Here is a 24,139-nt window from a genome sequence, read left to right as displayed (position 1 = left end):
GTGGAACTGTGCTTCCATTGATCATTAAGATTCTACGTATGCCGATGCGTCCAGATCACAGCGGAGCCTACATCCAGAAAAATGAGGTGTCCCTGCAACAGTTATGATCGTAAACAACTAGGCCTTCTCATTGGTCAATCTATGATTCAAGATAAACATGAGATAGAATTGCTTTTCGTTCGTTGGTTTGTGAAACATGAAAAATGTGTGAAGGCAACTCACAAGCAGCATATGCTTATTTTTGTTAAACAATTATAGAACATCCTAGAGATGTCTTCTCCAAAAGGCATTTGAACTATGAATATAATACATTAGGACAAAAAGATGGTCGTGGAGATCCTTCTTTCCCTCCCGCAAGTAATGTCCTATGTAACGTTAGTATAAAGGTCAAAAACAAAAAATCTGATCATCCTTTTTCCCCTCCCGCAAGTAATGTCCTAAGTATGTAACGTTAGTATAAAGGTCAAAAAAAAAAATATCTGACCAATTTGAAGGGGTTAAATAGGATCAAAGAATGATAATTGTGCCTCCAATTTTGAGAGAGAAAACTTTTGCCGGATTACTGTCCTGCCACCGGATCTTATTGATTGATTAAAAAAAAAGACACAATATATAAAATCTTTCACAATTTATGAGACAACAATACATTTATTTTTTTTTATATTGCCATCATTAATTGGTGGATACACCTATTTATAGATTAAATCATTTTTGAAGAAACTTATTCATATGTTTGATTACATTTTTGAAGAAATTAGTGAGACTCGAGCATTCTATCAACTCGATGACTATAAAAGCTGACCTGGAATATCAAGATTGATAATGGAATGTGATGCTGAGATTCTAACCAAAATAAAAGATTTTGAATTAAATTAGGAATACTCTAAGTTTACTTGATGGAATTTTTTTTTTTTAAGTTGATAGGTCTATTGAGTTGATAATGGAATGTGATGGATTTTTTAAGTTGATAGATATATTTTATTATTTCTAATATTTATTGAAAATATATTATGTTATCAATTGATCCACTAATTAGACTCATACTGGCTGACTCTGATCATAATCATGACCAATTAATTATGCTTTATAGGTTGACTTTTTTTTGGTTTGAAGAAAATTTAGGACAATGTTCAATCAATTATTCTGCCCTACTCCCTCCGTCATCTTAAAATCTTGTGAAAAAGAAAATGAAAACAAGACCATGCAATCTCCCCTCCAGGCCCCATTTACCACGGCCTTTCGTTCTTGAGCGTGAGATGCAGCTATAAATAACTAGGAAACCATCGCAAAGCACAAGCATGGCACTTCCTCATATGATTGGAGCTCAATTGCCGGAGATGCATTCTCCGATGGAAAGCCATTTGGCCTATGAATATGCTATCAACTTCCGCGTGCAGCAAGCATGCTATCAAACTGATGAGGACAAAAATTATGTTGAAATATGCTATCAACTTGGACTATCAAGATTGGTAGTGGAATGTTATGCAGAGATCATAATCAAAATTTTGAACGAGGAGAATCCTCTTGTTTTCTTTGGAACTATATTAAGAATATTGAGTGTAAATTCTTTGATGTATTCGCAGTAATCATTTGCTACCTTATTCGCATGCATCTATTATTCTTTTTTAAAAGAATAAATAATAAAGATAGGCTTTAAATTCAAGATCTTAAGATAAATTATCAAAATCTTTGCCAAGTAGATTTGATGTCAAATTCTACCAATTTTTTTTTAATATAGATAAAATTAGCTGGGTCTATTTGTGCTGCTTGAAGCATGGTTTATACTGTACAAACTAGCACTATAATAAAATTTGATCTTTCTATGAAAAAAGTGAGATTTATTGTGATTAATATTTTGTTGATTAGAAAATTAATGTTAAAGGGGCTTGGATTACAATATGTAAACTCACATATAGTTACAATAATAAAAAATTAACTCAGAGTTGTTTGATTATAGAATAAATAATATTAAAATAAATATTCACTAGTGTTAAGGTTAGAGAGAGAAGAAAAATTAAAAGTCAAAAACAAAAACAAAAAAACTAAAGATCAATAATCAACAATCAATAAGATACTTAAAAATGATTAATGTAGTTCAACAACTCTCACCTAAGTCGGTAGTGGAAAATTAAATTTCTCAATATATGAAATTAATTATAAGATACTTAAGTTATCCTACTCACATGTACTCAAGCAAAAATTAAATTTCTTATTATATGAGATCAATTATAAGGTTTCTATTATAGTCATCTTCTTAACGGAACTAGCCATAGAAGTATTTAAGACACACACTCTCGAGTACTACAACCAGTTATTTCTCATCTCTTTTATTAAGTTTATATGTAGTCGCTTCGACATGGGCTTCATGTCATATGAAAATCGATGGAGGATTGAAATATACGATCGACTTTGACTTGAGCTTTTGTTAAAATAATTGAATTTAATTAAAATAGAACAAATAAGTTGAGAAGAATATATATTCTTATAAAAATTAAAATAATTTAAGTGCAAGCTATCACTTGACCTTATCAAATAAGTGGATGATTTCTATGAGAAAATGGGTTCCTCCATACAAGCTTCTTGTTAAGGTTTTATTGTATTCTTTCAATTTAACTTGTATGCTAATGTACAATCAATGGTACCTTGATAAAGACCTTCTCGAGAGGTCAAGAATTCTCAATCTACCTTATTGGTAGTTTGTGAAACTATGCTTATCAAGATTCAATACCTATACTCGGGACCTACAACTAAAATTATGATCATAAAAGCCTTGGCCAACACCTTGCTTAAATCTTTTGTCCATCTACAAAAGAAATCTATAGTTCCAATTGGATTTTATCCTTTGGCATGTGAAACATCATCTATTAAGGCATCTCACAGTTATCAGACCACATCTGTCGTTAGAGGAAGTAATAATACTTCATCAAGGATTAGATATTTTGTGCAAACATCTAAAAGAAATCTCCAGAAGATACTCAACCTGTGTTGTCAAAAGTAGATGGCTCTTTTTTCTTTGCCCAAGTCATGGCTTGATGGTAGAAAGAAAGGTATATATAAATATATATATAAAGAGGATATGTTTTCTTGTCCTTAATTAAATAGATTAAAAATTAAAAAGAAAGAAGGACAAGCAAGTTTATATGTCCTTGTCTAATGATTTCCTAAGAGAAATTATATATATAGGACAAAGAAAAGGTCTAAACAAAGAAAATAATTGAAAGAATGAAAGACACAAAGGACACTTACTGATTATAATACTACCATTGATTTCTAGGTACAACTAATAATAAAAAAATTTATATTATAAATAGGTTACTCAGATAATGTGCTAGAGTTTTAATATAACAATATAAATATAATATGATAAGATAAAATAACTTTATCTTTGTATAAAGTATTTATAGTTGTGATATCTAATTAGAGATCACATAGTTCTATAGCACCCAAGTCTATGGTAATCAAGTCTAAAATTATAGCTTAAGATATTTAAAAAATTAATAAAACTTTTTATATGTTTATCTGGATTTATTCTTGCCGTCTTAGATTAGATTACTATTTGAGGAAGGGTCACACTCATATATGATCCTCCCTTTATTGTACTAATTCTATCATATTACATCAACATTTTGATTAAAACATTTAAAGATTTATTTTAATGTAAAGTAAAACTTTTTTGTTTTTAAGGTTATGATATAGTTTAGAAGGGCTTTGTTCGAATATATCATAATGTTAAAGGAACGAGTTATAGATATAATGTTATAGACTCTAATACTATTTATAAGAAGAAGATTCTTTGATACTGATAGATAACTGATAAGAAAGGAATAGCTGATTGTGAGGTGGTAGGAATATAGTGGAGAAAAGCCCTCACAGTCACTTACATTTTCACTTGATAGTCACTCACATTTTTCATTTGATACAATTTCTCCACACACTTATACAACATGGACCCCTTATCTATATATAGGGGATAGATGGTAATTTCAAATCACATATATAGAGTATTCTCATAATTATCTAGAGATATTTCTCTTCTTAAAGTATCCTCAGTCATTCTATGTTTAATCAGGTCATAATTATTTAAATGATCTTTTAGTTATCTAAATAACTTCAAATATTCTAATATATTGGATTAGAAATTTAAAAATATATTTAATTGAATCCAATCTATTAGTTTCAAGAAAATCGGAATAACAAATTGGTTGAACCAAATTGAGATAATTTTGAAATGCTAAAAAAATAATCAACAAAATATTTGTTTTTGAGTTTTCACCACTAATATGTGGAAAATATACTTAATTGAATCTAAAATTTCTGGAAAATCAGAATGACAAATTGGTTGAACCAAATTAGGATAATTTTAAAATACACCCAAAATGATAAACAAAATATAAACCCGAACACCTTTCTTCATCTTATTAGTCTGGCCAAGCATAGAAATATGAGAGTTCCAACTGGCTTTATCCCTTAACTTGTAAAACATTGGACATGTACATTGCAACTCACATCCATCATATGACATCTATTCTTCATCCATCAGATGATGGTTGTTTTGTGCAAATATCCAAAAGAAATGATTTACTATAGAGACTCGATCAAATGACATTTGTCTGTGCATGTCTTTAGACGAAAGTAGAGGCTTCTTTTGTCCTTGCCCAAGCAATGCATATAAAGAAAGGATTTACATGTTTCCTAATCCGCAACGCATGTGAATCAAAACTTATCACCTATCCCTTAACTTGTAAAACATTGGACATGTACATTGCAACTCACATCCATCATATGACATCTATTCTTCATCCATCAGATGATGGATGTTTTGTGTAAATATCCAAAAGAAATGATTTACTATAGAGACTCGATCAAATGACATTTGTCTGTGCATGTCTTTAGACGAAAGTAGAGGCTTCTTTTGTCCTTGCCCAAGCAATGCATATAAAGAAAGGATTTACATGTTTCCTAATCCGCAACGCATGTGAATCAAAATTTATCACCCAATAATGCATTCTTATGTAATAGGACAAAAAAAAAGGTTAGGGGGGGGGGGGGGGGGGGATGGAACGAGCATTTCGATTAGAAGAAGATCAAAGCTTTACTTTATTAGAATTATAATTTACAAATAAAAATTATTCTAAAAAAAATCCTATTTGATATAATCCTGATAATTTATAATTAATTTAAGTTCTTTACATATTTTTGGATATTTTTTTATTAATGATATTTCATTAAATATATAGTTCAATTAATTGATCAGTCAATTATAAGAAGATCCTAATGACAAGAGCTTACTATGGGACATAATCCTCGTAATTATGAAATCATAGGCCAATAGTGATGCCTGGGGGATTTCTCTGAGAAAGTTTCCAAGTTTTTATTTTTTCCAAAGACGTCCCCTATTTTAATTTTTTTCAAAATGATACTCCTAATTCGAATATTATTGAAGGCAAAAAACCATTTAAAGAAATATTATTGAAAACAAAAAACTATTTAAAGAAACATCTTTTGAAAAAAAACAAAAAAATAACACATGATTCTTTGGTGACAAATTGGTGTTTGCTTGGGAGGTTGGTTTTCCCATTGGAAGATAATTTTGATCTAATTTTTCTTGCTAGTTGGATATATAATTATCTTATCTATTATTTTTATTAATCTTAAAAGAATAAAATACTTGTTGTGGAGCAATTCATATGAAAACAGATCAACTCAGTAGTGTCACAACTATAAATCAGCAGGCGCTCCTACCATTCCCTTGTCAACATAAGTGAGCTACCATCACAAAACGCAACCATGGCAGTTCCTCCCCTCCTGCTCTCCTCTCTCCCTTCTCTTCTCGTTGTTCTCGCACTGCTGTCTTCACTTCTACTCGCAGGTCGGAAGGCGAGAGGTGGCTCGGCGACCTGGAAACTCCCTCCAAGCCCACCCAAGCTCCCCGTCATCGGCCACCTCCACCTCTTGGGGAGCAGCTTGCTGCATCGCTCCCTTTGGGAACTCTCCAAGAAACATGGACCTCTCATGCACTTGAAACTTGGTCGAGTCCCCGTTGTCGTCGTGTCCTCGCCGGAGATGGCTAAGGAAGTGCTCAAGACACACGATCTTGAGTGCTGCAGTCGGCCTTCGCCCCTCTCCTTTTCCAAGTTTTCATACGGTTTCTCCGACGTCTCCTTAACCCCATACGGAGAACGATGGAGGCAGCTTCGGAAGTTCTGCACCGTCGAACTCTTCAGCGCCAGGAAGATCAACTCTTTTAGGGACATAAGAAAAGAAGAGATGGAGCGAGTGACGAAACTGATATGTTCTCACGCTCGCGCTTCGACCATGGTCAACCTGAGCGAGTTGCTGCGCTCGCTTTCCTGCAATATGACATGCAGAACTGCCTTTGGCTCCGGCTTCGACGATGGAGGCGACATCCAACTCCACGACATGCTCAGAGAAGCCCAAGCGGTGGTCGGTGGCTTGTTTTTATCTGATTACTTACCATTGTTGGGGTGGGTTGATAGGCTAAGTGGGATGAGATCCAGACTTGAAAGGGCTTATCTCAAACTCGATAGCATCTACCAACGCCATATAGATTACCACCAAGATCGATTGAGGCAACAAGGTAAAGAGGACGGAGACGTCTTAGATGCTTTGCTCCGCATGCAAAAGGATGAGGAGGGTCTAACAGAAGACCACATCAAAGGAGTGCTCATGGTAGTTGATGCCACCCTTTTCACACCATCCAGTTCTTGTTAACGCCTTTTCTCTTTCATAATAACCAAGCTCAAATGCAGAATATTTTCTTTGGTGGGACGGACACAACCTCGGCAACCGTGGAGTGGGCGATGGCGGAGCTCATCAGACAACCTGAGCTGATGAAGAGAGCACAAGACGAGGTAAGAGGATGTGTCGGAAGCAAAGGGGAGGTGGAGGAGAGTGACCTTCACCAACTTCATTTCTTGAAGTGTGTCATCAAGGAGACGATGAGGCTGCACCCTCCCGCTCCGCTGCTACTTCCTAGGGAAACCATGCAGCACTTTAAGCTAAATGGCTATGATATTCTACCCAAAACATGGATGTATGTGAATGCTTGGGCGATAGGAAGAGATCCCAATTCGTGGGGGAGGCCTCATGTCTTTGATCCCGAGAGGTTCATGCATGACTCCATGGAGGCAAATGGGCAGGATTTCAAGCTCATACCATTTGGCGAAGGTCGAAGGATCTGCCCCGGTAAGAATCTTGGAATGTTAATGGTGGAACTTGTGCTTGCCAACCTCGTCTACTCCTTTGATTGGCATTTACCACCTGGAATGGTGAAGGAGGACATCAGTATGGAGGAAGCCCGTGGTGGTACTGTACATAGAGAGTATGCTCTTTGTCTCATGGTCACCAAATATGATGCAACAACAGCCTGAATTGCTTGTGCATGTTAAAGTAGTAATGTGTCTAAGTATTTTAAATGATACGCTTGTATACTTTACAAGTGATTTAAATGATTAGTACTAATATGTTCCTGTTAAAGTATCAGATTGAATAAAGACAGTCATATGTGTCGATTTGTGCAATTAAAACATCTGGTGATATCTTCAGTTTGTGATTTATTGTTTCATGAAAAGAAGTGTGTGACTATATTTCATAACTTTTGTGGTTGAATTGTTCATTTTGAGAAAAGAGTATACTCCAGCGATAAAAAATCTCAGAGCTTCTATCAGCTAAACGAAACAGCACCTTCTGTCGAGTGATAAGAATTGAGACTTCTCTTAGTGGGATTATGCTATGGCTTTGACTAATTATGGCTTTTTTATTCCTTCAGGCGTTTCTGCCTTTGAAGTAACTACGAAGAAGACAAGGTAAATTTGTGCATCCGCAAGATTGAGTTCAAGGATACAGAATGCTTGGGGGCTTTCAACTTGACGTCTGTGTTAGAGATCTCTCAAGGATTTCAATCGGAGTTGAGTTGTGGCCCTACTAAAATACTATTCAAACTTAAATAATTAAAAATCTCAATATGGCATTAAAAACACGAAAATAGGTTGGATTAATGGATTTGATTGGACATGGCCTGGTTAAAGGTTGCTTGCAGTTGTTGAATTGTGTTATGATGATTAGTCATATTTACGTCATAAAAAAATATATTTTATTATGTCAGTAAGCTAAGGATACATCTTACTAATACGATAAGCCTAAAAAGTAACGAGAAGATATCGAATTCAATTGAACCATACATAAAAAGAGAAAATATTAGAAAAAAATTCATATATTAGTCTCAAAAAGAGATATTGTTGAGCTATAAATAGGAGTTGTCCAAAATCTTTATAACTAATTTTTTAGGTTAAATAGGTCAGAGAAAATGATTAAAAAACTAAAAATATTATGTCATCTAATTCACTCGTTCACATCTACTCGTTGTTAGAATATTTTAGTCCAATCATATCAACTAAACTGAGCGAAACTAATGCAAATGAAAGTAGACACCAAATATGATCTAAAAATTTGAACATTAAATCATGAATCAGAATCAGACTTATTACATGTCCCTTAAATCTTTCGGTCTACATTAATGTGTCTATCTTTTAACCCATAATTTTTATCATATCACACAAATGAATATTTTTAATAATGCAATCACCATATATGATAGCTCTAATTAATTTGACTCAAGAATCAAATAATTTGATGTCTCAACAACTTATATTAGGCGAGTCATATGGACAAGGATGACCGGTAATAAAAAAGTATATATGGATGGTCACATGCATTATAAATGGTAAAATAATTATAATCCAAAGGATATGTTTTGATCCTTGGTGAGGGATAATGACTGATTGGAGATGCAAGCGCAAAGAAACATATGCATACAGTTCAGCAGCCAGTGGAAAGCAGCGATGTGTCGCCCTCTAATTTTTCACTTGCTTTGAGTAAATGTGTTGTAGAAATCTGTGTTAGATAAATAATAAATATAATTATATTTTTAATATCAATTAATGTAAATATTATTTACTAAAATTATTGTTCAAAAGATCATTAAATATTTTAACGAAGATCTTTTAATTGACCATGAATTATTTTATATGAAAGATCTTAAGTATTTTCAAATTTCTAGAGTCAGTGTCGTTAGATAAAAAATGTAAAATAAAAGAATTGTTGCAATTTTTAATTATTACAATAGTTAGGCTCAAGTATTTTAGGCTTACTCTTTAAACATAAAGTATAAATTGTGTTAGATGGACTTAGGGTTTGTTTCTTATTGTCACGGGCGAAAGAGGTAGAAAACCACAAAGAAAATTATGGAGAACACGAAAATTATTATCCACCTCTATGATTTGTGTTACCCAACTATACACTTACATAAAAGGCTAATTAATCATACATGGTAATATATAAGAGATGCTTACAATCAAGAATAAATGTAAAGAATCAATTATGACATAATAAAATATTTTTCTTTATGAGGTAAATATGACTAATCATTATGTTACAGTTCTTCAACTTCAAGCAACCTTTACTTCAATTTTGATCATTATCCACGCCATGTCCAATCAAATCCATTAATCCAACTTATTTTCGTGCATCATCCGACTTTACTACTATATTGAGATTTTTAATTATTTAAGTTCGAATAACCACAACTTGACTTCGATTCGATCTCCTTAAGAGATCTCTAACACAGACGTCAAGTTGAAAGCCCCAAGCATTATGAATCTTCAAAACCAATCTCGTGAAAGCACAAATTTACTTTTGTCTTCTTCACATTTACTTTCAACGCAAAAACCCCTAAGGAATAAAACAGCCATAGTTAGTCAATGCCATGCCATAATCCCACTAAGAAAAGTCTCAATTCTTATCACTTAACCTTACAATGACAGAAGGTGCTGTTAGGTTAGTTGATAGAAGAGTATATACTCTTCTCTTAAAGTGAACAATCCAACCACAAAGTTATGAAATATAGTCACGCACTTCTTTTCATGAAACAATAAATCACAAACAGAAGATATCGCCAGATGTTTTAATTGCACAAATCGACACATATGACTGCCTTTATTCAATCTGATACTTTAACAGGAACATATTAGCACTAATAATTTAAATCACTTGTACAGTAAACAAAAGTATCATTTAAAGTACTTAGACATATTAGTACTTTAACATGCACGAGCAATTCAGGCTGTTGTTGCATCATATTTGGTGGCCATGAGACAAAGAGCATACTCTCTATGTACAGTAACACCAGGGGCTTCCTCCATACTGATGTCCTCCTTCACCATTCCAGGTGGTAAATGCCAATCAAAGGAGTAGAGGAGGTTGGCAAGCACAAGTTCCACCATTAACATTCCAAGATTCTTACCGGGGCAGATCCTTCGACCTTCGCCAAATGGTATGAGCTTGAAATCCTGCCCATTTGCCTCCATGGAGTCATGCATGAACCTCTCTGGATCAAAGACATGAGGCCTCCCCCACGAATTGGGATCTCTTCCTATCGCCCAAGCATTCACATACATCCATGTTTTGGGTAGAATATCATAGCCATTTAGCTTAAAGTGCTGCATGGTTTCCCTAGGAAGTAGCAGCGGAGCGGGAGGGTGCAGCCTCATCGTCTCCTTGATGACACACTTCAAGAAATGAAGTTGGTGAAGGTCACTCTCCTTCACCTCCCCTTTGCTTCCGACACATCCTCTTACCTCGTCTTGTGCTCTCTTCATCAGCTCAGGTTGTCTGATGAGCTCCGCCATCGCCCACTCCACGGTTGCCGAGGATGTGTCCGTCCCAGCAACGAAAATATCCTGCACTTGAGCTTGGTTATTATGAAAGAGAAAAGGCGTTAACAAGAACTGGATGCTGTGAAAAGGGTGGCATCAACTACCATGAGCACTCCTTTGATGTGGTCTTCTGTTAGACCCTCCTCATCCTTTTGCATGCGGAGCAAAGCATCTAAGACGTCTCCGTCCTCTTTACCTTGTTGCCTCAATCGATCTTGGTGGTAATCTATACGGCGTTGGTAGATGCTATCGAGTTTGAGATAGGCCCTTTCAAGTCTGGATCTCATCCCACTTAGCCTATCAACCCACCCCAACAATGGTAAGTAATCAGATAAAAACAAGCCAGCTACCACCGCTTGGGCTTCTCTGAGCATGTCGTGGAGTTGGATGTCGCCTCCATCGTCTAAGCCGGAGCCAAAGGCAGTTCTGCATGTTATATTGCAGGAAAGCGAGAGCAGCAACTCGCTCAGGTTGACCATGATAGAAATAATAGAAGATACGAACAAATATTGAATGAAGCTTTATTGTATAAATGAAATAGCTTTAGCTTGAATCCATTAACATGTTCCCTCTCCTATTTATACAAATTAGGAGGAAGGATTTCCCTAACAGAATAGAGGATTTTCCTCAACAGAATAGAGAAATTTCCTCATATAGTTAGGAAAATCTTATCTTCTATCATGCCCCCGCAAGATGGTGCTCCTGACAAGGATACCAATCTTGGATCGATGCAAAGAATTGTTTACAAGCGAGAGGCTTCATGAGTAAGATAAGTGTAGATCGCTGCTGCTGCTGTTGCGATTGATGTTGCTGTGATGGCACAGGCGTTCCCTTCATTCTCCTTAAGTCTGTCAAATGTTGACAGATCAGCGAAGACTACCGCGGTGAGGAAGATGAGGATTGACCACGGAGCCTCTTAGGAATGCAACGGCATTGGTCGCTGGCCGAAGGCAAGAGCGAAGCCTCGCTTTTCTCAATTACGTTGGTCGTGGTTGCGATTACGACAGCTGCGACGGTAGAGAAGAAATCTACAGCAATATTGCAGTGATGCAACTATAGCAAAGGAGGAAACTGCAACAGAGGAGGAAGCTGTAGCAGAAGAGGAAGCTGTAGCAAAAGAGGAAGGAAAATAGCTACAACGAGGAAGAAAGGTGGGGCAGTGCTGATGAGCAGCACTAAAGATGCCGTAGCGGAAGGGAACAGACGTTGGCGCAGAATGGCAACACTAATGATGAATTGGCAACGAGAAGAGAGCTTGTTCTAGGCAAGCGGCTCTGATACCATGATAGAAATAATAGAAGATAAGAACAATAATTGAAGAAGCTTTATTGTAGAAATGAAATAGCTTTAGCTTGAATCTATTAACATGTTCCCTCTCCTATTTATACAAATTAGGAGGGAAGATTTCCCTAACAGAATAGAGGATTTTCCTCAACAGAATGAGAAATTTCCTCATATAGTTAGGAAAATCTTATCTTCTATCATGCCCCCGCAAGATGGTGCTCCTAACAAGGATACCAATCTTGGATCGATGCAAAGAATTGTTTACAAGCGAGAGGCTTCATTAGTAAGATAAGTGTATATCGCTGCTGCTGCTGCTGCGATTGCTGTTGCTGTGATGGCACAGGCGTTCCCTTCATTCACCTTAAGTCTGCCGAATGTTGATAGATCATTGAAGACTACCGCGGTGAGGAAGATGAGGATTGACCACGGAGCCTCTTAGGAATACAACGGCGTTGGTCGCTGGCCGAAGGGTGAAGCTTCACTTTTCTCAGCGATGTTGGTCGCTGGCCGAAGGCAAGAGCGAAGCTTCGCTTTTCTCAACGATGTTGGTCGTGGTTGCGATTACGACGGCTATGACGGTAGAGAAGAAATCTACAGCAATGTTGCAGTGATGCTACTACAGCAAAGAAGGAAACTGCAACAGAGGAGGAAGCTGTAGCAGAAGAGGAAGATGTAGCAAAAGAGGAAGGAAAATAGCTATAACGAGGAAGAAAGGTGGGGCAGTGCTGATGAGCAGCACTAGAGATGCCGTAGCGGAAGGGAACGGACGTTGGCGCAGAGTGGCAACACCAATGATGAATTGGCAGCGAGGGAACGGACGTTGGCGCAGAGTGCCAACACCAATGATGAATTGGCAGCGAGAAGAAAGCTTGCTCTAGGCAAGCGGCTCTGATACCATGATAGAAATAATAGAAGATAAGAACAAATATTGAATGAAGCTTTATTATATAAATGAAATAGCTTTAGCTTGAATCCATTAACATGATAGAAATTAAGCGAAGAAGATAGAAAGATAAGAACAATAGAATATAAGAAGCTTTATTGAAGTAGAGAAACTTTAGCTTGAATCTATTAACATGTTCCCTCTCCTATTTATAGGAATTAGGAGGAAGGATTTCCCTAACAGAAGATAAGATTTTTCTCAACAGAATAGAGAAATTTCCTCATATAGTTAGGAAAATCTTATCTTCTATCATGCCCCCACAAGATGGTGCTCCTGATAAGGATACCAATCTTGGATCGATGCAAAGAATTATTTACAAGCGAGAGGCTTCATGAGTAAGATAAGTGTAGATCGCTGCTGCTGTTGCTGCGATTGCTGTTGCTGTGATGGCACAGGCGTTCCCTTCATTCTCCTTAAGTCTGCCGAATGTTGACAGATCAGCGAAGACTACCACGGTGAGGAAGATGAGGATTGACCACGGAGCCTCTTAGGAATGCAACGGCGTTGGTCGCTAGCCAAAGGGTGAAGCTTCACTTTTCTCAGCGACGTTAGTCGCTGGTTGAAGGCAAGAGCGAAGCTTCGCTTTTCTCAACGACGTTGGTCGTGGTTGCGATTACGACGGCTGCGACGGTAGAGAAGAAATCTACAGCATTGTTGCAGTGTTGCTACTATAGCAAAGGAGGAAACTGCAATAGAGGAGGAAGCTGTAGCGGAAGAGGAAGCTGTAGCAAAAGAGGAAGGAAAATAGCTACAACGAGGAAGAAAGGTGGGACAGTGCTGATGAGCAGCACTAGAGATGCCGTAGCGGAAAGGAACGGACGTTGGCGCAGAGTGGCAACACCAATGATGAATTGGCGGCGAGAAGAGAGCTTGCTCTAAGCAAGCGGCTCTGATACCATGATAAAAATTAAGCGAAGAAGATAGAAAGATAAGAACAATAGAATATAAGAAGCTTTATTGAAGTAGAGAAACTTTAGCTTGAATCTATTAACATGTTCCCTCTCCTATTTATAGGAATTAGGAGGAAGGATTTCCCTAACAGAAGATAAGATTTTCCTCAACAGAATAGAAAAATTTCCTCATATAGTTAGGAAAATCATATCTTCTATCATGCCCCCGCAAGATGATGCTCTGACAGAGAAGGGAGGTTGGGGTGGTGGTGGGGGAGGTGAGGGGGGAGAATGGAAAGTGGAGGGAGCGAGCATAGGCGGCTCCGCCATTCTTTCCACATCGCCTCCCTTCGGTCTCTCCGCGCCCAACTCCTCCGATTCCTCCACCAACGTAAGGAGGCGCTGACAGAGAAGGGAGGTTGGGGTGGTGGTGGGGGAGGTGAGGGGGGAGAACGGAAAGTGGAGGGAGCGAGCATAGGCGGCTCCGCCATTCTTTCCACATCGCCTCCCTTCGGTCTCTCCGCGCCCAACTCCTCCGATTCCTCCACCACCTTCCCCTCCCCCACATATCTATATACATGGCTCCTTCCATCGAAGGAAAGCGGCCCGAGGTGAAGTCACCAATGAACACCACCTGCTGCAACCGGGAGGAGATCACTCCCCGGTACAGGGTCACGGTGGTCGGCAGCGGCAACTGGGGCAGCGTCGCCGCCAAACTCATCGCCTCCAACACCGTCAAGCTTCCCATCTTCCACGATGAAGTACGGATGTGGGTGTTCGAAGAGATACTGCCTGGTGGAGAGAAGCTGTCCAAGGCGATCAATCAAACTAATGAGAATGTAAAGTACCTTCCAGGCATAAAGCTCGGAAAGAATGTGATTGCAGATCCTGACCTTGAGAATGCAGTGAAAGAAGCAAACATGCTGGTCTTTGTAACTCCCCACCAGTTCGTTGCGGGCATATGCAAAAGGCTTGTAGGGAAAATAAAACCCAATACAGAGGCCATCTCTCTGATTAAGGGTATGGAGGTTAAAACGGAGGGGCCATGCATGATCTCGAAACTTATAACTGATATGCTGGGGATCAACTGTTGTGTTCTCATGGGTGCTAACATCGCTAATGAGATTGCTGTTGAGAAGTTCAGCGAAGCGACAATTGGCTACAGACAAGATAAGGAGGTTGCACAAAGATGGGCTAGATTATTCTGCACCCCTTACTTCCTAGTATCTGTGGTACAGGATGTGGAAGGAGTAGAGCTCTGTGGGACTCTGAAGAATGTGGTTGCTATTGCAGCAGGTCTTGTGGATGGCATGAACATGGGAAATAACACAAAGGCAGCAATAATGAGGATTGGTTTAAGGGAGATGCGTGCACTTTCAAAACTGCTATTCCCTTCTGTTAGAGACAGCACCTTCTTTGAAAGCTGCGGTGTGGCCGATCTAATAACAACTTGTCTTGGAGGGAGAAACAGAAAAGTTGCCGAGGCTTTTGCAAAATGTGGTGGCAAAAGATCATTTGATGAGCTAAAAGCTAAAGCTACTTCAATTCTACAATAAAGCTTCTTCAATTATTGTTCTTATCTTCTATTCTTTTTATCATGGTATCAGAGCAGTGAGAATTGCCTTTGGCCAGCGACCAACGCCGCTGAGAAAAGAGAAGCTTCGCCCTTGCCTTTGGCCAGCGACCAACGCCACTGAGAAAAGTGAAGCTTCGCCCTTGCCTTCGGCCAGCGACCAACGTCGCTGTAGTCACATTCCTGAGAGGCTCCACGGCCAATCCTCATCTTCCTCACCGCGGTAGTCTTCGCTAATCCACCAACAGTCGACGGACTTAAGAAGAACGAAGGGCGGACATAAGGAGAACGAAGGGAACGCCTGTGCCCTCATAGCAACAGTAATCGCAGCAACAATAGCGATATGCTCTTGCCCTACTCACGAAGCCTCTCGCTTTAAACCATTCTTTGCATCGATCCAAGATTGGTATCCTTATCAGGAGCATCATCTTGCGGGGGCATGATAGAAGATAAGATTTCCCTAACTTGATAGATGATAAGATTTCCCCAACTATATGAGGAAATCTCTCTATTCTGTTTATTCTGTTGAGTGAAATCCTTCCTCCTAATCTGTATAAATAGGAGAGGGAACATGTTAATATATTTAAGCTAAAGCTACTTCAATTCTACAATAAAGTTTCTTCAATTATTGTTCTTATCTTCTATTCTTTTTATCATGGTATCAAAATAGAGAAATTTCCTCATATTGTAGAAATGAAAGCATCTAAGACGTCTCCGTCCTCTTTACCTTGTTGCCTCAATCGATCTTGGTGGTAATCTATACGGCGTTGGTAGATGCTATCGAGTTTGAGATAGGCCCTTTCAAGTCTGGATCTCATCCCACTTAGCCTATCAACCCACCCCAACAATGGTAAGTAATCAGATAAAAACAAGCCAGCTACCACCGCTTGGGCTTCTCTGAGCATGTCGTGGAGTTGGATGTCGCCTCCATCGTCGAAGCCGGAGCCAAAGGCAATTCTGCATGTCATATTGCAGGAAAGCGAGAGCAGCAACTCGCTCAGGTTGACCATGGTCGAAGCGCGAGCGTGAGAACATATCAGTTTCGTCACTCGCTCCATCTCTTCTTTTCTTATGTCCCTAAAAGTGTTGATCTTCCTGGCGCTGAAGAGTTCGACGGTGCAGAACTTCCGAAGCTGCCTCCATCGATCTCCGTATGGGGTTAAGGCGACGTCGGAGAAACCGTATGAAAACTTGGAAAAGGAGAGGAGCGAAGGCCGACTGCAGCACTCAAGATCGTGTGTCTTGAGCACTTCCTTAGCCATCTCCGGCGAGGACACGACGACAACGGGGACTCGACCAAGTTTCAAGTGCATGAGAGGTCCATGTTTCTTGGAGAGTTCCCAAAGGGAGCGATGCAGCAAGCTGCTCCCCAAGAGGTGGAGGTGGCCGATGACGGGGAGCTTGGGTGGGCCTGGAGGGAGTTTCCAGGTCGCCGAGCCACCTCTCGCCTTCCGACCTGCGAGAAGAAGTGAAGACAGCAGTGCGAGAACAACGAGAAGAGAAGGGAGAGAGGAGAGCAGGAGGGGTGGAACTGCCATGGTTTTGTTTTGTGATGGTAGTAGCTCACGTATGTTGACAAGGGAAGCGAAGGAGTGCCTGCTGATTTATAGTTGTGACACTGTACCGAACTAATAAGTATTTTGTTCTTTTGAGATTAATAAAAATAATAAATAAGATAATTATATATCTAACTAGCGGCGGAACAAGTTAGATCAAAATTCTTCTCTTCTAACTGACAGTTGGATATTGGGGCACTGAGTTGATTTATTCTCATATTAATTGCTGCACAACAAGTACTTTGTTCTTTTGATAATAATGGAAATAGTCGACAGGATAATTGAATATCCAACTAGCGGGACAAGTTAGATCAAAATTCTCTTCCAACTTATAGTTGAATATTGTGGCAGAGTTAATCTGTTTTGATATTAATTGGTCTTCAACAAGTACTTTGTTCTTTTGATATTAATAGAAATAATAGGCACGATAATCGTATATCCAAATAGTAGGACAAGTTATATCAAAATTTTCTTCCAATGGGAAAACCAACCTCTCAAGCAAACACCAATTTGTCATCATGTGCGATTTTCTTAATTTTTTTTTCAAAAGATGTTTCTTTAAATGGTTTTGTATTTCTAATAATATTTGAAATATCCCTTAATAATCCAAAAGACATAATATGATGTCACTTATATTTTTTTTAATAGTTTTATAATTCTTTTAGAACCTTAATAAAATTTTATAATATATTGGAAAATACCGTTGTAATTCAAAACTGATAAAAAAATTAAGTGGAAAAATTGGTAGACAAAATATCATTGAGGTTATTGAGAGGTACTTTATGTATTATTTGAAGTATGAGTATCATTTTGGAAAAAAAAATTAAAAACTTGGAAGTTTTCTTATAGAAATCGGCCGAGCATCATTATTAACCTATGATTTCATAATTATGATGATTAGATCTCACAGTAAGCTTGCGTCATTAGTAAATTTTATTATTTTTTAAAATATCTTGGTGATCTGCAATTAGATATCACACTGGTAAACACTTTATATAAAGATAAAGTTATTTTATCTTATCATATTATATTTATATGGTTATATTAAAACTGTAGCAGGCTATTTACATTATAGATTTTTTTTAATTAATTGTACCTAGAAATCAATGATAGCATTATAATCAACAAGTGTCTCTTTGTGTCGTTTGACTCTTTCAATTTTTTTTTCTTTGTTTAGATTTTTTTTTTTAACTATATACAATTTCTCTTAGGCAATCACTAGGCTTGGACATATAAACTTATGTGTCCTTCATTCTTTTTAATTTTTAATCTATTGAATTAAGGATAAGAAAACATATCCTCTTTTTTTCTTTTTTTGATATATTACTTTCTACCATCAAGCCATGTCTTGGGCAAGGACAAAAGAGGCCTCTACTTTTGACCACACAGGTTGAGTCTCTCCTCGAGATTTCTTTTGGATGTTTGCATAAAATATCCAATCCTTGATGAAGTATTACTTCCTCTAAAGACAGATGTGCTATGATAACTGTGAGATATGAAGATGTTGATGTGTATGTTGATGTTTCATACGCTAAAAGGATAGAGCCAATTGGAACTATACATTTCTTCTGTAGCTGGACAAAAGATTTAAGCAAGGTGTTGGCCAGAGCTTTTATGATCATAGTTTTAATTGTAGGTCCCACCATGGAGAATCTTGATAAGCATAGTTCCACCAACCACAGATCGAGTATTCTTGACCTCTCGATAAGGTCTTTATCAACATATTAATTGTACATTGGCATACAAGTTAAATGGAAAGAATCCAATAAAACCTTAACAAAAAGTTTTCATGGAGGAACTCATTTTCTCTTATAAAGTCAAGTGATAGCTTGACCTCAAATTATTATAATTTTTATAAGTATATATATTCTTCTTAATTTATTTTTCCTTGTGATACAAGATTATACTAAGCAATTCCTTCGTATCGTCTTATCATTTTTTTCTTTTGTCTGGTTCCCTCACTTAAAACGCTTGATATGTTCTTAATATAATACTTTGTAGGAGATTCTTATAGTGATTATGCACAACTACTTGATAATAAGGGTTAGGAAAGAGATGAGAGTTACAAAGAGTCAATTGTTAAGACTATATTCATATATTTTTATTATACGTAATATATCAAATTTATTATTGATTTATTATTTTCACAATTGTCTGTTTGATAGTGATCGTTATTATGGTATGACCTCTCTATTCTCACTAAATTTTAGATATTATAATTATTTTTACCCTTTGATTATGATAGAGGTTTTAATTCTATCTTTTAATTTAATTTAATTCTTTTAATAGAAGCCCAAGTCAGAGCGATCGTACATTTCAATCCTTCATGTGTCTCGGTACGATATCAAACTAAATTTGGAATGACCATAGCACTCGAGGATGTATGTCTTGAGGACTTTCTTGGCCAGCTCCATTGAAGAGATGACTACAACACAAACCTTATAATTGATCTTATATAGAGAGAAATTTAATTTTTAGAAATTTAATTTTTCACTATAGATGTAGGTGGAAGTTACTAAACTATGCTAATCTTGTGTAGGATTTTAAGCATGTTCTTGGTTGTTGATCTTTAGTAATTTTTTTTTCGTTTTTGATTTTTAATTTCTCTTTTGGATTTTTATTTTTCTTTTCTCTCTCTCCTTAACACCGGTGAATATTTATTTTAATATTACTTATTCTATAATCAAACTAACACTGAGTTAATTTTTTTATTATTGTAACTATATGTGACTTTACTTATGTAATCCAAGCCCCTTTAACATTAATTTTCTAATCAACAAAATACTAATCACAATTAATCTCTTTTTTTTTAGAAAAAGTTCAAATTTTATTATAGTGCCAGTTTGTACATTATGTTGACAACAAAAATTATGATGAAATATGCTATCAACTTGGAATATCAAGATTGGTAGTGGAATGGGATGCAGAGATCATAATCGAGGAGAATCCTCCTGTTTTCTTTGGAACTATAATAGGAATATTGAGTGTAAATTGTTTGATGTCTTGCATGAGGTTAATAGAAGTAATCATTGGCTACCCTATTCACATTCGTCTATCATTCTTTTTTTCAAAGAATAAATAATAAAGATGAGATTTAAATTCAATATCTTAAAATAAATTAATTATCAAAATCTTTGCCAAGTAGATTAGCTGTCAAAGTCTACCAAAACCTTGGCAAAATTTTTTTTGCCAAGTAGACAAGTTGATGACAACATAATTTTTGTCCTCATCAGTTTGATAGCATGCTTGCTGCACGCGGAAGTTGATAGCATATTCATAGGCCAAATGGCTTTCCATCGGAGAATGAATCTCCAGCAATCGTTCTCCAATCATGTGAGGAAGTGCCATGCTTTGTGCTTTGCGATGGTTTCTCGTGTATGACAAGGGGACGGTAGAGGTTCCTCGTTCTTTATGGCTGCATGTCACGCTCAAGAACGAGAGGCCGTGCTAAATGGGGGAGATTGCATGATGTCGTTTTCTTTTCCTTGGGAGTAGGTAAAATAATCGATTGAGCATTGTCCTAAATTTTCTTCCAACGAAAAATAGTCAACCCTACAATGCATAATTAATTGGTCATGATTATGATGGCAGTCAGTAGGTATGAGTCTAATTAGTGGATCAATTGATAACATAATATAATATATTTTCAATAAATATTAGAAATAATAAAATATATCTATCAACTTAAAAAATCCATCACATTCCATTATCAACTCGATAAACCTATCAACTTTTAAAAAAAAAATTCCATCAAGTAAACTTAGAGTATTCCTAATTTAATTCAAAAGCTTTTATTTTGGTTAGAATCTCAACATCACATTCCATTATCAATCTTGATATTCCAGGCCAGCTTTTATAGTCATCGAGTTGATAGAATGCTCCAGTCTCACTAATTTCTTCAAAAATGTAATCAAACATATGAATAAGTTTCTTCAAAAATGATTTAATCTATATATAAATAGGTATACCCAGAAATTAATGACGGCAATATAAAAAATAAATGTATTGTTGTCTCATAAATTGTGAAAGATTTTATATATTGTGTCTTTTTTTAATCAATGAATAAGATAAGATCCAGTGGCAGGACAGTAATCCGACAAAAGTTTTCTCTCTCAAAATTGGAGGCACAATTATCATTCTTTGATCCTATTTAACCCCTTCAAGTTGGTCATATTTTTTATTTTTATTCTTTGACCTTTATACTAACGTTACATACTTAGGACATTACTTGCGGGAGGGAAAGAAGGATCTCCACGACCATCTTTTTGTCCTAATGTATTATATTCATAGTTCAAATGCCTTTTGGAGAAGACATCTCTAGGATGTTCTATCATTGTTTAACAAAAATAAGCATATGCTGCTTGTGAGTTGCCTTCACACATTTTTCATGTTTCACAAGCCAACGAACGCAAAGCAACAATTCTATCTCATGTTTATCTTGAATCATAGATTGACCAATGAGAAGGCCAAGTTGTTTACGGTCAAAACTGTTGCATGGACACCTCATTTTTCTGGATGTAGGCCCCACTGTGATGTGGACGCATCGGCATACCTAGAATCTTAATGATCAATGGAAGCACAGTTCCACCAAACGCCAAAGAAGTTGGATTGAGCATGGCCAACAACTCTATGCATAAAGCCATGACCATACTTGGACCTATTTTGCGAGATTCTTATTCCATTAGAATACGTTAAGTCATTAGTAATAATTCTATGCATAAAGCGTCCTTCTCTATATTGATGGCTGCAGATATATCATGAATTCAGCAAAGGAGTAGTGCAGTAAATGCAGTATCAAAACAATTGGCAATGTTCTAAAAATAGCACTTATTGTTGTTGGTAACCAAAGCAAACGAAACAGCTGATCGTACGTATACATACATGTTGATGCAACCATAATGTATGATAGTCTGACCAATTTAACTTAGATTCAAACTCGTGGAGAGATCACTAAGACAAACATCAAGTTGACTGCCCCAAGCATTATGTTTGCTGAAAACCGAGCTGGCAAAAGCACCTAAAGGAAACAATTCAAAAGAAACACTAACGACAAATGGTCCAGAAAGAGCCATAATTAGTCTTTCTAGCTCAAGTCCCGTTACAATCGATGTCATATCACACTACAGTCAAATCAGTAAAAGAAGCACTCCCACGTGTCGAGCCAGCAATCGTACCAAGACGTCGCTCAGTATGTCCCATCCTGGTAAGCCCAAGACGGCACCGCATTGACACGGACTTAGCTGGTTTTGCCTAAGTCGTGCGGCACCCTTGCATGTCCGTCCGCAAAGGTCAGCCTCCCCGAAGCCTCCCATTGTCCCATAGGACCACCAAAAGAGAGAACGGGTTAGAGAGAACGCCTCAATCGGGATCCACAAGCAGACATCTCCGAAAGAACACTTCATAGACAATGCAAATTACAAACAGACTTTACAAGCTCTGAACAGTGGCACAACAAAGGGTAAAATGGTCCATTACAGACCGAAAAGCTCTCGTACGTGTCCACATGACACAACCTTTATTTACAAGCCTAAAGAGGCCACCAACCCAACTAAAGTAGGACTATTAAGCCTTCGGCCGCCCTTCTACATTCTGTACAAGGCATGAACATGCCAAAAGACACGAACATATATAAGCATTACATCAAACACCCTGTTTCAAAGTTTGTCCGTGACATTCTCCCCCACTTATTCCTTCGACGTCCTCGTCGAAGCCTTTGTGAACACTACAACTCTTCACCTTTGCTGAGTCTTCAATCTTCTGCTCCAGCTGCAATGCGCCTCCTGGCTCCTAGCTGCTCTCCGCTGCTATTTTTGAGTAGTCGAACCTTTGATCTACCATGCTGCTTCAACTCGCCAATGACTCTGACTCTGGTGTGGGGTTGGCTGAGTTGTGTTGATCCTTGTTGATTCCTGTGGATCTCCCAGATGAAGGAAAAGACCATCCTTACTGCGCCAGTCTCTTAGAAATTCCACATGCTATTTGAACTGGGTAGATGCTTGTTGGAGCTTTAACGAGCATCGTCTCGCAAACTTCTGAAGTTTTGGGTCCTTCCTCCACAAAATCTGCTCATTGACTCTTCTTTCAGTTAGTTGTCACATCCAAGTAGGTTCGCATCACTTTCGCTTTCGATTGGCATTTCGTTGGGAAATGAAGCGAACAATCTACTCTCAGTAGCACTGATCACCGTTGGTGAGGATTTGACAACTATTGTCTTCCATTATCTTCGAAGGGTCTTTGAACTTGTGCAGAGCTCCTCTGCTGGATATAGATAAGAGAACTGGGGTACTCGGTTTCGCCCATTCTCTTAAGAGTTGAGAAGGTAAAGGTTACTTGACTTTGCCCGCCTCCTCGAGGTTGTACTTCATGCATCGAGCTGATTATGGCCTTCGCCTGCTCTTTGCTCACACTTCTGAAGCACTTGAAGTGTTTGCACTCCTTGCGTTGAGTTGGCTACTGTGATTCACCTTCTCAATGCCATCGAACTTCTGGAATGCGGGAAGTTTTCACCCAAACTTGGAGTAATTCTCTGATAGATGAGGTCGCCTCTGGGATTGTACCATCTTCTCCATCAACCCTGCCGCCTACTCCACTGAGTAGCAAAGGTACAGCACCGCGTACTGCTTGCTTCGTTCCTTGGTCGTGCACTCTTGCATGACCCGAAGTCCTTCACTTACGGCTATCTTGATGAGAAACTTGTTGACACCGGTCTTACGAAGTTTCTTGGCCTTTGCCCTTCAGCCTTGTCTCGGTACTTGGAGTTTGCCTCTACATGCTCCACCTCCTCGGCCCCTTTCACGACCAAGCGCTCTCCCTCCATGAGAGCAAGGGATCAATGACTTGCACGGAAGTCCCGCCTTTGCGGTACCATGGCGCTACCATGCCCATGGCCCTACTATCCGTCGCCTCGCCTCTACATCCCTTTTCTCCATGATCAGTAGATATGTCTCCGTGGCACTCCTCTGAGTCCACCTCCATTCTGACTGATGCTTGATTTTGGGTAGCTAAGTCCCTCTGGACTTGTCGTCGCTTCCTCGCCCCTTTCGACCCCCTACTTCAACACCTCTGTGTTCTGCAAGCAGCTCCCTTTGGTCGATGGAAAGACAGACTGCAACTCCCATGCATGGCCTCTGCCATCGCATTATAGGTTTTGCACCGATTCT

The 24,139-nt window shown here is 38.0% G+C and overlaps 3 protein-coding genes across 3 annotated transcripts; 2 read left to right on the top strand and 1 right to left on the bottom strand.

The window, feature by feature from the left end:
• The first annotated feature begins 5,478 nt into the window (after positions 1-5,478).
• Positions 5,479-7,415, top strand: LOC135606452 (cytochrome P450 71A1-like). The gene is made up of 2 exons (XM_065097483.1): positions 5,479-6,690; positions 6,771-7,415. Exons 1-2 carry the CDS (start codon positions 5,788-5,790, stop codon positions 7,389-7,391), a joined length of 1,524 nt encoding a protein of 507 aa, XP_064953555.1. The 5' UTR covers positions 5,479-5,787; the 3' UTR covers positions 7,392-7,415.
• Positions 7,416-10,086: 2,671 nt separating this feature from the next.
• On the bottom strand, positions 10,087-16,980 carry LOC135607209 (cytochrome P450 71A1-like). The gene is made up of 3 exons (XM_065098828.1): positions 16,151-16,980; positions 10,838-10,929; positions 10,087-10,757 (listed from the first exon to the last, which is right to left on the bottom strand). Exons 1-3 carry the CDS (start codon positions 16,959-16,961, stop codon positions 10,137-10,139), a joined length of 1,524 nt encoding a protein of 507 aa, XP_064954900.1. The 5' UTR covers positions 16,962-16,980; the 3' UTR covers positions 10,087-10,136.
• Positions 14,241-15,421, top strand: LOC135607208 (glycerol-3-phosphate dehydrogenase [NAD(+)]-like). The gene has a single exon (XM_065098827.1). It carries the CDS (start codon positions 14,429-14,431, stop codon positions 15,404-15,406), a length of 978 nt encoding a protein of 325 aa, XP_064954899.1. The 5' UTR covers positions 14,241-14,428; the 3' UTR covers positions 15,407-15,421.
• Positions 16,981-24,139: the final 7,159 nt, after the last annotated feature.

The sequence above is a fragment of the Musa acuminata genome, chromosome BXJ2-3 (assembly GCF_036884655.1).
Source record: "Musa acuminata AAA Group cultivar baxijiao chromosome BXJ2-3, Cavendish_Baxijiao_AAA, whole genome shotgun sequence".
In the NCBI taxonomy this organism is placed as follows: Eukaryota; Viridiplantae; Streptophyta; class Magnoliopsida; order Zingiberales; family Musaceae; genus Musa; species Musa acuminata.
This window is presented reverse-complemented; position numbering and strand designations above follow the sequence as displayed.

What these genes read in the sequence shown, in the direction of transcription:
- LOC135606452 (XM_065097483.1), top strand. Translation starts at nt 5,788, where the DNA reads ATGGCAGTTCCTCCCCTCCTGCTCTCCTCTCTCCCTTCTCTTCTCGTT. An exon ending in ACATCAAAGGAGTGCTCATG is followed by an intron (nt 6,691 to 6,770) that starts GTAGTTGATGCC and finishes GCTCAAATGCAG; the next exon opens with AATATTTTCTTTGGTGGGAC.
- LOC135607208 (XM_065098827.1), top strand. Translation starts at nt 14,429, where the DNA reads ATGGCTCCTTCCATCGAAGGAAAGCGGCCCGAGGTGAAGTCACCAATG.
- LOC135607209 (XM_065098828.1), bottom strand. Translation starts at nt 16,961, where the DNA reads ATGGCAGTTCCACCCCTCCTGCTCTCCTCTCTCCCTTCTCTTCTCGTT. An exon ending in AGATCGATTGAGGCAACAAG is followed by an intron (nt 10,930 to 16,150) that starts GTAAAGAGGACG and finishes TGAGGCAACAAG; the next exon opens with GTAAAGAGGACGGAGACGTC. An exon ending in ACATCAAAGGAGTGCTCATG is followed by an intron (nt 10,758 to 10,837) that starts GTAGTTGATGCC and finishes GCTCAAGTGCAG; the next exon opens with GATATTTTCGTTGCTGGGAC.